The 13080-nt window shown below is 43.7% G+C and overlaps 1 protein-coding gene across 1 annotated transcript in view; it reads left to right on the top strand.

The window, feature by feature from the left end:
* rab2a (RAB2A, member RAS oncogene family) overlaps positions 1–12716 on the top strand; it is a 36994-nt gene extending 24278 nt beyond the window's left edge. The window contains exons 6-8 of the mRNA XM_034703817.1: positions 125–236; positions 6351–6419; positions 11552–12716. Of these exons, the coding sequence (XP_034559708.1) occupies positions 125–236; positions 6351–6419; positions 11552–11647 (277 nt within the window). The 3' untranslated portion in view covers positions 11648–12716. The remainder of the gene's footprint in view (positions 1–124; positions 237–6350; positions 6420–11551) is intronic.
* Positions 12717–13080: the final 364 nt, after the last annotated feature.

Below are 13080 nucleotides of genomic sequence, written 5' to 3' on the forward strand. Positions count from 1 at the left end.
AGCTGCTGATGTCAGAGAAAATGTGTCACTTGTTCATACAATGCAAAGTAAAAGAAAAGTAAAGACACTGGCCACATGGGGAGGATCGTTGTCATGAATGCTCGTGTGTCTCGTGTGTTTTCAGTGACCTGGAGTCGAGGAGAGAGGTGAAGAAAGAAGAAGGTGAAGCATTCGCGAGAGAACATGGCCTCATATTCATGGAGACCTCAGCCAAGACTGCCTCTAATGTAGAGGAGGTAATGATACACAACGACAGCACGGCTCATACATGCACCCACTTCAACACACCGTTCAACCAATAACATATAAAACACTGAAGAGTCTCAGAACATTAAAAACGTCATATTCCCTCAAGGACTAGAGGACTGGAGCGCACCGTACACAAGACTGAAGTGCTGTAACATTGTTCAGCAGCAATCGGGTCCATTTCCTTTAACCTCACATGAACATCACAAACAATCACGTCTCTCTTTCGCATTAAAAACCTTTAGCTGGTGATTCCAGATGGCCCAAAGCGATAACAACTGCCACTGGTGTTGTTATAGCAGCGGCTCTTCATCCACACTCGGCTGTGGAGGATTTCCACTCAGGTTAAAGGTGATCCAGCCAGGATATGAAATTTCTTCATGCACTTCAGCAATAAAGTCGTACCAGCCCTTTATGAACAGGCACAGAGTCCAGGCACTCACAGCTGATAGAAGGACATCCAGTGCTGCAGGTTTTATAGGCTGATTCTGTGCTTAAAGGGCGTATACAAAAAAAAACAGTGTTCACTCAATAAACCCAGAAATGTCAGAGCCTGTCTCGGCTCCTTGGAAGAGGAGAGGAGTTTAACGATGGATGGGAGTTTGTTTTTTTGTTCTTATATATTGTTTCATTTAGAATAGCACAGAAATGAATCAGAGCAGGCCTGAACTGCTGTTTCTGCACTTTAAACAAGGCGTACAAGGACGTTAATTTAGTGACTAATGAAACATGATAATTAACAAACGCCCTAACATGATTTTCTAAATCCTGAGTGAAGATCAGACTTTGATGTCTTGTCAAATTGATGGATTGTCATGTAGTTTTGTACGGAAGCTTATAGCTCCCTAATTATTATTCATGATAAAAATACTACTAATAATAATAATAATTAACAATAATAATAATAACATTAATAATAACAGCAATAACAATAATAATAATAATAATAATTACATTATTAATGATAACATTTATATGAACTCAAATTCTTACTTGCCATCTTAACTAGTGTTGCCTGTTTTTATGTATTTATCTATTATTATAATGATTTAATTTTGGGTTTCTCTAATAATTTACCCCCCCAGAGACTTGCTTTCACTACCTTCTTCCACCCAGTTTGTCTCAAACTGCTGTCCTATTTGATACAATTATACATACAAAGAGACAAACGCCCACACACCAACACATGCACGCACTCACGCAGACCCACACACACACACACACACACATTCTCTGTAAGGTTCATTTGTTGTCTTGTCTTTCGCTTTTTGTAAATTGTGGATGGTATTGTCATGTCTCTCACCCGTCTTGTATCATTAAGCAACACTTTAATTAAAAAAATAAAAATAAATGATAACATGATAATAATAATTATTATTATTATTATTATTATCATTACTATCATAATACAAATAATAATAATAATAATAATACTTTATTTATATAGCACTTTTTAACACAGTGGGCAATAAAAACAAAAAGAAGTGCAAAGCAAAACAATAAAAATAAAATAAAATAAAAAGTTAAAAACATACAAACTTATAAAACAGACTCTTAATATCAGAGCTCAAATTAAATAAAACACACAATTAAAGCTTTCCTGTAAAAATGTGTCTTTTAGTAATGACATAAAACACAGGACCGACTCTGCAGGTCTGTTCCAGAGTGAAGGAGCTGAAAAAGCCCTGTCCCCTTTAGTTTTCAGTCGGGTCCTTGGTACAGCTAATAGTGTTCTGTCAGAGGATCTCAGACTGGGACCTGGTTTGTAGGGGGATACAAGCTCAGAGATATAGAGAGGGGCGAGTCCATGTTGTGCTTTAAAAGTCACATGTTTGTGTTGTTCATAAAGGACTCAGTAAGACTTAAAGGTTGAAGACTTAAACAGATCCAAAGTCTTTCATAAAATGAACTCCAGATTTGAAAGAGTAGTCAATGATCGATTATTTAAGTCCTTTTTAGGTAGTGTTTTGGGAGCTTTAGACTACAATACAGTAAGGACAAATATATATATATTTGTTATCTTCCTGTTCTTAAAGTGTTTATGTTGAATGTATAAAATCCAGATGATCTTGAGGAGTGAACTCTCACAGAAAAGCTCTCTTCAGCTGTTTCTCTGCAGCACCATGGACTCTCTGCAGCCTAACCTTGCCAGCCTCCACGTTAGCACAGTTAGCACAGTTAGCACGTCAGGCGCTTAGCTCCGCCCCTCGCCGAGACACACCCCTGGTGTTGTTGAGTGTAATAAATGCATGCTGTTGTCCTGGGGGACCCCGTTCTCACTTATCCAATCACATAAATAATCCCATCCTGCTCTGCACAGCAAGCCAGCCAGGGGCACCACAGGGAGAGAGAGAGAGTGTGTGTGTGTTTGCACGGTGTGGGTGTGTGCATAGTGTGTGTGTGTGCGTGTGTGTGTTTGTTTACATTGATTTTTTTTTCCTTCCCTCCCTTGCCTGGCCTATATCATGTGAGCACACACACCCACACCACTGTCGAGTGGAGCTCTCTCCAGGGTTAAGATGATGGGGGAGGGGTGTGTGTGTGTGAGTGTGTGTGTGTGTGTGTGGTATGATTAATTTGTCTCATTAGTGTCCTCTGAATCCCCCCGATACCGCTCCTCTCTTCCCGTCCCTTCATCTCCCCTCGCTCTATCCCTCCTCATCCCTTGACGTCCATCATTTGCTCTTTACCTTTCTCCCATCTTCCTTCACCTCCCCTGCTCCCACTCCCCATTCATTTTTTCCTCCCCTCCTCCCACAGTTCCCCCATCCTCTCCTCCCTCCCCCTCCCCTCCCTTTCCCCACTCTTCTCCATCATCTCCCTTTCTCTCCTCAGCAGTATATCAACCAGTTATAGTTCATACATATTCATAACCTCCACCCTGCCTCCCCTCAGCGACATCCAGCAGCCAATCAGTGCGCTTGGTTTGTTGTCAGGGTCTGTGGGTGGACACCGGGTTGATGGAATGGTCCTCAGAGAGAGAGAGAGAGAGAGAGAGAGAAGGAGAGAGAGATTCCTGTAAGCATCTTCTCATTGTTTCATCCTGTCTTCTCACTTTACATCCTCTCTGCTTGAAGGTTCCTTCCTCAGCTGTCTTTATTTTTAACGTCCTCTGGCTCCGTGTTATAATTTTTCACATCCTCTGGTGCCCTTCTCACGTACGCTCTCCTGGAAATGTCTCAGGAGGTAAGGCGTGACGTCAAGAGGACGGTGCAGGAGTCTTAACAAGATATCCAGATCCAGATAGACTTGAAGCAGAGTCAGAAGCTTTGTTGACTGTGTTTTTACTTCCTTAAAACAAAACACAGAGACAGTTTCTGAGAGGAGAAGAACGTCCAGAGAATGACGCACAGCTTCATTCGTGGTATCATATAAAGGTCATCCCTCCTGCTCACGTGCTCACCGTGAATCTTCCTAAACTTTCACTTCCTGTTTGCACACATCACCTCGTCTTTTTGTGGGACTTTCACCAGAAAAAAGTCTGGGTACAGTTGGGATAAAAATAAAAAAAGGCTATTTGTATTCAGGCATGCAGCTGACCCCTAAATGACGGGACATTTCCCAACATTTTTGCTTCCTTGAACTCCTCCCTTTAAGTGCTTTTATTTGTCTTCTCCGACCCCTCTCATACTGTTCCCCTCGTCCTTCCTCTTGCTCTTGTTTTGACTTCCCTTTCTCTCTAAACTCTCTCTCTCTCCCAGTTTACAGTCTGCGCTGACTAAACTGTATTTGTTGAGGTAATGCAGAAGCGTAGAGAGTCGTGAGGAAACAAGGGATGCAGTGATGTGTCAAAGGAAGGAAAGAGGACAGGAGCGAGCAGGACAGAGTGAACTGCAGATTACTCCTGGGCTTTCAGTCTATTTCAGACGGATGTCAGAGGAAAGTTCAGGGCATATTTTCAGTTCTTTAATGGCTCTGCTTAAGGAGTCTTCCTCCTCTTGGCCTAACAGTGAGATGTGTGTTAAGCAGTGAGTAGCTGAGTCTTATTATCTCTACAGACTGAAGTGTGTGAGATCTTGACTTCATCTCAGGACCCTTGAGATAAAAGCATGAAGACTTTCCCTGGAGACAACTGTGTATGTGTTCTACAGTCCTGTGCGTGCGTGCGTGCGTGCGTGCGTGCGTGCGTGCGTGCGTGCGTGCGTGCGTGCGTGCGTGCGTGCGTGCGTGCGTGCGTGCGTGCGTGCGTGCGTGCGTGCGTGCGTGCGTGCGTGCGTGCGTGCGTGGTAGGTCTTCAGTCATATCACCTAAGCTCATGAAGGCTGTGAAACATGTTAGACCATGTAGGTTGAGGTAGGGCTGGGCAATAATTCGATAACGATTATTATCGTGATATAATTTTTCTTGATATAAAAATAAAAAAAGGTTTGCTTAAAAATTGATATAAATAAACCTGTAATTACACCCCCCAACCACAAAAAGAGAGGAGGCGCTAGTGAGCCTTAAAAGCTAGTTTCCACCCAAGCAGCAACCTCTGGTCTAAAAATAGAGGTAGAGGCACACTACATGGGCCAGTTTGAGCTAAGGAGCAATCTCCGGCCGAGAGAATTGAAGCCAATGCGGGAGTGTTAAAAACTGCAGTTCCTCTAGTGTCCACTTGAGGCTGGCTCCAGAAGAACCGGAAACCACATACACACCAATTACAAAAAGACGATCTTTACAGCAGAAATAAACATGTTTACAGCCTGGTACAAAAAACGAGTGTAGTCTGGATAGTTCATTTTTGCAATTTTGAAGATATTGAGATTACAAGTCTTCCAATGAGAGGCAGGAACACTGTAGCTGTTGGCTAGGAGGCTCAAAGCCCGCCTCTTTACGTCACAATCACTCTACAGCAGCAATATGTCTACCGCCGACGATTGTCCTCTAAACAGCGCTTCAGAAACAGATGGGTGAAGTCACGGATACTATGTCCATATTTTATACAGTCTATGGTTGCCACCCAACATTAGACAGAAGAAGGAGACGGCATTGAAAAGCCATTCATGTCGTGAGGTGAGAGGTAGGCGGGGTTTAAAGACGTTTGGAGCAGAATGTAAACACAGCTGAAACGAGCGACAGCGGCACGGAAGAAAACTCAAAACCTACCAGTTTAAAGCAGAGTTGTTAGTCTGACACTATGCTGCCTTTGCATTAACTTTTAACTTAATACACTTCATTAAACCTGAGAAATATAAGAATCTACAAACTAAAACTTCACAAAAAATCTTACCTTACATTAAAGATCTGCTTCCTGTTAGCACCGTCAGAAATCAAGGATTCAAGAAGCTCATCTGAAAACTAAATCCAGATACAAGCTAACAAACTGTCTTCAACTTTGACTCAGGACCAAAAATCTGCCATAAAAATTAAGTAAAGTCATGATTTCATATTTATCCGTTTGCCTCTGGTGTTGCTCATGTTAGTGAAAGTTAATAACCGTCGTCAAGGGGTTTTGACCAATCAGAATCAAGCATCTTACACAGCTGGGTAACAATCACTCACAAATGCTCAACTCTCAAATCATCTTTGTACACTTTGTAAACCTTCCAGTTAGCTGCTGGTTGAATTCATTTAGATAAGCGTTAAGGTTCTCGTGTTCCTGTTTTATTATGACGTTTTAATCAGGTGAGTTTTAACATCATTTATGGTCTGCAGGTGTTCCTTTACAAATGACTTCCTGTTTGCTATTCAACAGCAAACTGACTCATATTTAGTCATCGTTTGTCCTCGGCGTTCGCATTTCAACACATCCTCTGACGCCCGTTCATCAGACAAATCACAAACGTGGAATGTTCCAGCAGCATTTGACACGCCCACATGAGTTATTTAAGAAATAATTTCAAGCTTTCAGGTGTCGTCTTCATAATGAATACATGTGTGATCGTTCTGTGAGATGATTTCACGGCAGTGTCAGGATCTCTAGGTTTTGACAGCCTAACAAGTCTTCATTGAAGATGAAGCTTTGACATTTGTCAAAGCTTGGATGTGCCGTTCAACATCTCGGGCTCAATCATGTGTTTGTGTAAAAACCGTCTCATAAGGACTGAGCAGCTGATTCACAGGAGTCACCCTGCAAACATGAATCAAATGTCCTCTCTCTCTCTCCTCTCTCTCTATCTTAGGCTTTCATCAACACAGCCAAGGAGATCTACGAGAAGATCCAAGAGGGAGTGTTCGATATCAACAACGAGGTTAGAGACACACAGCTACCCCTCTTCTTCTTCCTCCTCAAACCCTTCCTCTTCTTTCCTTTGAGCCATTTTCTCCTCTTTTCCACCCTTCTTTCCCTCACTGCTCTTCTCCTGCAGAGTGTGTGGCTCGCTTCACTCCCTCTCTCCTCCAAAATGAAAAAAAACCCAGCTTTCTTCCTTTGACTCCAACCAGGCAAAACTCCCTGCGTTCCTCCTCTCCCCGCTCTATTTTCCACTCACTCTTTTTTCCTGCCTCAGCTCTCTCTCTCCCTTTAATATCTCTCTCTCTCACTCTCTCTCTTTTTCTCTCTCTCTCTCTTGGCATTTTGCCAGCTCATAAATTCCGCACATCCCACAAGGTCTCAGTCATTCAACAAGAAAACAAACACACAGTCAGCCAGTCAGTCTGCAAGCTGTCTATCCAGCCAGTCAGTAAGTTTGTTATCCAGTCACCCAGATGGTTATCTTCTCTGTGGAACAGACACCCGGGCAGAAAAATCCAACAAGCCATGCCTGTTAACAAGTATGTACTTGTCAGCAACTTTTAGTCGCACTAATCCAAAACTTGAGATTTCAGAATCTTTATAAAAAAAGATGTTCACGCCTGAAGAGACGGACGAGTGTCCACACAGCGTCTCTGTTCCATAAACTCGTCCTTCTGCCTAGAAACGCCTCAACACGACCAGCACGTCCAGCCATTACACAAACGGGACCATTAGTCTTAACGTACCGTTATGGAACGGCCCATTTGGCCGTAGCGTTAGCCGCATGCATGACTGCAAATAATTGGCCAATTAACTATTTGCACCATGAAAGCGAGGCTGTCAGAAATAGAGACCGTCATATCTTGGTTCCATATATTCCCCAGTAGGGCCAATTCACCTCTTTCTGATGAGTCTCAGTTTCACTGTAAATAGTACGTTACACAGAGGCTTCACTCTTGCTGAAAAAGGAAGTCAGTAGTGATGTGTCGGTCGTGAACGATCCGGCCATTAAAATGTAATGCTTGGGACGCTGGAGGCCTAGCGGTCTAAGCGCCCCATGTACAGAGGCCACAGTCCTTGTCGCAGGTGTCGCCGGTTGGAGTCCCGGCCGGTCTACCATTTCCTGCATGTCTTCCCCCACTCTCCACCCCCCACATTTCCTGTCTCTCTTCAGCTGTCCTATCAAATAAAGGCAAAAAGGCCAAAAAATATAACTTTTATAAAATCTAAATAAATGTAATGCTTTGTTGGGGCGTTAACCTGGCTCATGCATACCGCTAATGGCTGGACGTGCATACCGGCCCAGCTAGCTCCTGGAGTTCCTCACGTTCAGTCACGCAGCTCAGACTTTACTTCCTGCCTCTTGTCTGACGTCACAGCAGCAGAAAACAAACCCTGTCTGAGTCTATCAAAGGTCACTCACATGTTATCTTCTGTTATCGTTTTAATGTCATGGAAATCAGGCCGCGCTCCACACACTGACTCTCTGTGTGCAGCTCCAACTTGGATCCTGAGCACACGGACCATATGCGCTAACAAACATGTGTGAACACATCCATGAATGCAGGCGGCCCGAGTGTTAAATGAACAAAAGCCCTCATGGTCCTCTCTGTCTGCGTTCACGTCTGCTCCCGCTGGATCTGGCCCTAAAGCCAGCAAGTACTCACGTCAGTCAGTCAGACAGTCAGACAGCTCTCTGCTTGGCCAGCCCGTTCTTTCATTATTGGTAACAGTAAGGCAGCGTGAAGGCAGGCCTGCCAGCCAAACCACATCAGCTGACTGACTGAGAGAGAGAGGGAGGGAGGGAGAGAGAGAGAGGGAGGGAGTGAGGGAAGCCCCACCAGAAATGTTGGCAGCCACTTTGAGAAAACACTGACACACATACATACTCACACATGGCCCTAGCTCAATAAATGTGATTTAAAGGCATACAGTGTTTCCCAGCGGCACTCCTGCTACTGAGTGTAGGAGGGGGAGTTACTCTGAGGCGGAGAGAGAGAGATATATATATATACAGAGAGAGAGAGAGGCCAAGAGTCCACTGCTGCCACAGAGAGATGATGAAACACAGAGGGGAAAGAAGTGAGCAGCACAGCACACACACAGAGAAAGAGAGAGAGCGCTCCAGTTGTAGGGATGAGAGAGATGAAAGAGATGTCTCTCTACCACCCACCTGCCTCTCTCTCTCTCTCTCTCACTCACTCACTCCTTTCTCTTCTTTTATGCTCTTCCCTTTTTTCATGTCCTTGACTTGCTGTTGGTGTTTCCTTTGCCTTTGTGCAACACATCAGCACCTGTTGCTCCACGAATGTGATCTAATGGAGTCCCTGCAGGCGACAGGCGATGGAAACTCACCGTGAAAGCAATGACACACACATTCCTCTGTTTTCATATCATTCCTCTCGGGGTTGTAAATTAATTTAGGTTTTTAAAACGCTGCCGTACAGGAGGTTAGTGCTCCTCCAATAAGCAAAACACAAACACTATTTATCAATGGTTATTTGTGTGTTTGTGTGCATGCACTGTCAGTACCAGTCAACATGAGAATCCATTCAGTCTCCCGTGACAATGGAGAAGTGTACGCTCATATTTCTGGACGCAGAGAACAGACGAGGGGTGTCCTCGTCAGTCTGACAAGTCTGAAACACAAAACATATTTGTGATTTGAGAGCAGATTGTTGTCTGCACTGATATCCAGATATCTATTTGTCTAGATTAATAAAAAGCCTAATCCCTCTCCGACTGTACTGGATGGTTTTTGGGGGATTGCATGTTGGCCAGAGACTTTTCTCTAACCATGTTAGTCCAGCTGCAGAGTAGAAACAGGATGCTTCTGCATGTCATCTCTTAACTATAATCTGCGTTCATATGCAGATGACTTATAATCAAGACTTGACAAACAAGCTACTCTACCAACAAACCAGTTCACTGGCTCCTTGTTTCACTGAGCCTCCTGACCTTTGCCTTGTAGGTTGCAGCAGTCCATCTGGCCCTCAGTGCCAGCTCACAGTTAGGTTTGGCCCAGTTGTTCGGTTCATTAAAGTTGGACGTCTGATGTGTTGAACCCAAGCTGCAACCTCCGGTCTCAAAATATGAAGCCCATGCAGGAAGTGTTAGAAACTGCAGTTCCCAGAGCGTCCACTTGAGGCTGGCTGCAGAAACACAAGAAACCACATACACACCCATTCAAAGAAGACGATCTTTGCAGCAGAAATAAACATGTTTACAGCCTGGTTCAAAAAATGGCTTGGCCCTACTAGCTAATCTCTCTATCGGCACACACTGTAGATATTAAGATTATGAGTTTTGCCCAAATAAGGACATGACTGACTTGACTCACAGGCGGGAACACATAGCTGTTGGCAAGTAGGCTCAAACCCCGCCTCTTTACCTCACACTAAGTTAGGTTGAGTTCAGCATTTCCAATATGGCTGCCGCCGATGATTGGCTTCAAAACAGCGCTTCAGAAACAGATGGGTGACGTCACGGATACTACGTCCATTATTTATACAGTCTATGGTTGAACCATAGACTCAATGATTCTAAAGCAGGACCTTCTGCTGCTATATCAAAGCATGACTCAATCCATCCTCCTGTACTGTTCCACCTGCTTCTGCAACATGTTGTCTGTTAAAAACAAGACCAAACTCACACGCATCACCACCACAGCTTCTAGAATAATCCGTCTCCCCACACCAAATCTCACTGACTTTAACAACAGGGCCATCATACGCATCGCAACCTCAATAGAACAGGACATCACAAATCCACTAAACACCCACCTCATCCCACTCCCCTCAGGACGCAGGTACAGAGCACTGAGGTGCAGAAGGGCTCGCCTCGGCAAGAGTCTGATCCCTGCTGTTATAGCGAGCCTGAACAAAAGGCATTGCTGAATTACACAACTCTGTCTGAGTGTTGATGTCTTGGTGGACAGTTTGTTGAACCTACAGTGTATGTTCTTGTGTTTGTCTATGTCTGTGGAGATGCAGAAAGGTGCTGTGGAAAAGAATTTCCCCAAGAGGACAATGAAGTCTAAAGTCTAAATAAATCACGCCCCTTGTGGAGCTGTTTATAATGTGCAGTATGTCACATGAGTGTATGATAAACACATCTATTTCAGCTCTGTATCCGGTCTTAAGTCTCGACTCTGTATCTCAGCGGTCCAAACTCTACTGTAGTCTGTTTTGGACAGAAGATTAGAAAGTGAGAGAGTCAATAATTAGATCTGTTAAGAAAATCCAGGAGACAGGTTTTGGGGCCTTTGAGAGGAAAACAAGGTTCAAATGTGAACTGCAGCTCTTACTCGCACCATCTGTTATCGCCTCCTGTACAGAGGTGGAGCTCATGGTAGCGTTGGTAGTTATGAAGTATGTACAACCAGTTTGTTAAGGCTTCCTGGTCCCTGGTTTGTTTCTCTATCAAACCAACACTCCACCACAAGGTGTATTCATTAGTAACCCAACACTTCCTTTAAGCACATGATTATGACCCAGTGAGGGAGGAAGTGGTTGTTTCATTCTGCTGAATTGTCACCAGAGTAAAGCTCACTTTTTAGATCAATCAATCAATCTTTATTTATAAAGCACCAAATCACAACAAACGTTCTCCTCAGACTCTTTCCAAACAGAGCAGGTCTAGACCGTACTCTATGTTCTATTATTAACAAAGACCCAACATCAAGACAGGATCAGATCCAGTCCCATCTTACAGACAGGACTCAGTCTGATCTCATCTTAATCCATCATGAGCAGAGCACTTTGCAGCATTTAGCAAGTTACAGTGGCAAGGACAAACTTCCTTTAACAGGCAGAAACCTCCAGCAGGACCAGACTCATGTTAGACACACATCTGCTGAGACAGAGTTGGTGTTGGAGAGAGGGATAGAGGAGATGAAGAGAGAGAGAGAGGTGTTGAAAGTGTGTCTTGACCCCCTGAATTTAGGGTGGTCTCCTTTTCTTTCATTCGTATGTTTTGAAAACAAATAAAGAAGTTTACTCCCAGATGAAATGTTTTCAGGTTGAAGCTTCAGAATAGATTTAGACTGATATAAGTAATCATTCTTGTAGATTCAGTCTCTTCTTCATGACTCTGTTTCTGTTTTGTAACATGTATTTATCTCTTCTCTGTTTCTTTGTCTCCACTCAGGCTAACGGCATCAAGATTGGACCCCAGCATCCTACCACCAACTCCACACTTTCCGGTAGCCAGGGAGGCCAACAAGCTGGAGGGGGCTGCTGCTGAAGCCCCAAAGCACACCTCCTCCTCCTCCTCCTCCTCCTTCAACTCTTCCCCTCTTCCCCTGTCTCATCCTCATCCTCATCCTCCCCCTCTCCAAACCTTCCTTGCGTTTCTACAGAACTGTCCAGACTCACTTGCAGTTTGTTAACTTCTCTCTCACACATTCTTTCATTCTTCCCTCCTTCACTGTTTTTGTTTTTGTTTTGCTCCCCCCCGCCCTCCAGCCTTGTCTTTAGACCCTCAGGTCGAGGGGCTGCGTCCCCCCCGACTGTACGTTATCCTGACTTCCTGCGGTCTCTTACAGAGTCGGCTTCACCTGCACATTTAGAAGTTCTGAAGTTTTGTTGTTTCTTGTTTTTGGGGGGGTGGGTGGGTGGGGCGGGAGATAAACAGATTTTAATCTTTTATTTAAAAAAAACACTCACACAGGATTACAGATTAATTTACAAACCTATTTTTGGGATACTTCAGTACCTCATGAGAAACCAAACCAATCTTTGAAGACGAGCTGTTGTGGTCCTGATAGAGACCGGATCGTGGGTAAGGGTTAAACGCTCTCTAAACACCTGACTGTATGGAATAAATCATGCGCTGCTGTGTTGTGTCTGTTGCACACATCTGTACATGTTTGAAGAGAGGTGACACAGCACGTTGATAGCAGGACATGTCTCCACATGTGGAGTGGATTTCCATGCTGTGCCTGTGTGTAGACCATGATATAGGTATTCCAGTGTGTCAGGAAGCATTGAAGTGGCTCTGTAATTTCTCTCCATAAAAAAACAAAGTGCAAATTATGTTAGTTTGTGCTTCCTGTCCCTTTTTTCATACTCTGTCGCTCACTCTTTGTCTCTTTTGTGTCTTTTGTTGACTTGCAGATGATTTGTATTTAATGAACACTAAAAATCTGGTTTAAGGTTTCAAATGTTTTAAGTAGTCTGGGGGGAGAGGATCAAAGACCAAACTGTTTAGTGTAAAATGTCCTTTTTTTAAATGTGGAAGTAAAAATAAAAAATATGTAAAGGGGCGTCGCCATTATGAAGAGAAGAAGTAAAGAGAGGAAGTGCATTGGAAATTCAAACGTCTTTCTTTTTTTAAACTCTATTTATCACGTACATTTCTGTGTATATATGGCTCTTAAAGTTTCTGTAGCTGTTAGGCTCTTAAAGGCAAAAAGCTCGCCGTTTTAGTAGTTTTCATCCAGTCGTGTCTTTTCGCCGGGGACGGGGGAAAAAAAAACAAAAACAGTCACGCAGCTTTTTAGAATTTTTAACAATTCTCATTTAGACCCAAAGGCGCCGAGCCGTTTTGTAGCGGCGCCCTTTTCTTTTAAATGACGAGTAAGAATGATAACAGGCTGTTCATTCAGAGGCATTCAGAGTCCCCTGGTGGAGAACACACTTGGACTAGAAATGTCAAGCTAAGATTTCTACCATGAA

This window comes from Notolabrus celidotus, chromosome 15, assembly GCF_009762535.1.
Source record: "Notolabrus celidotus isolate fNotCel1 chromosome 15, fNotCel1.pri, whole genome shotgun sequence".
NCBI classification, from domain to species: Eukaryota; Metazoa; Chordata; class Actinopteri; order Labriformes; family Labridae; genus Notolabrus; species Notolabrus celidotus.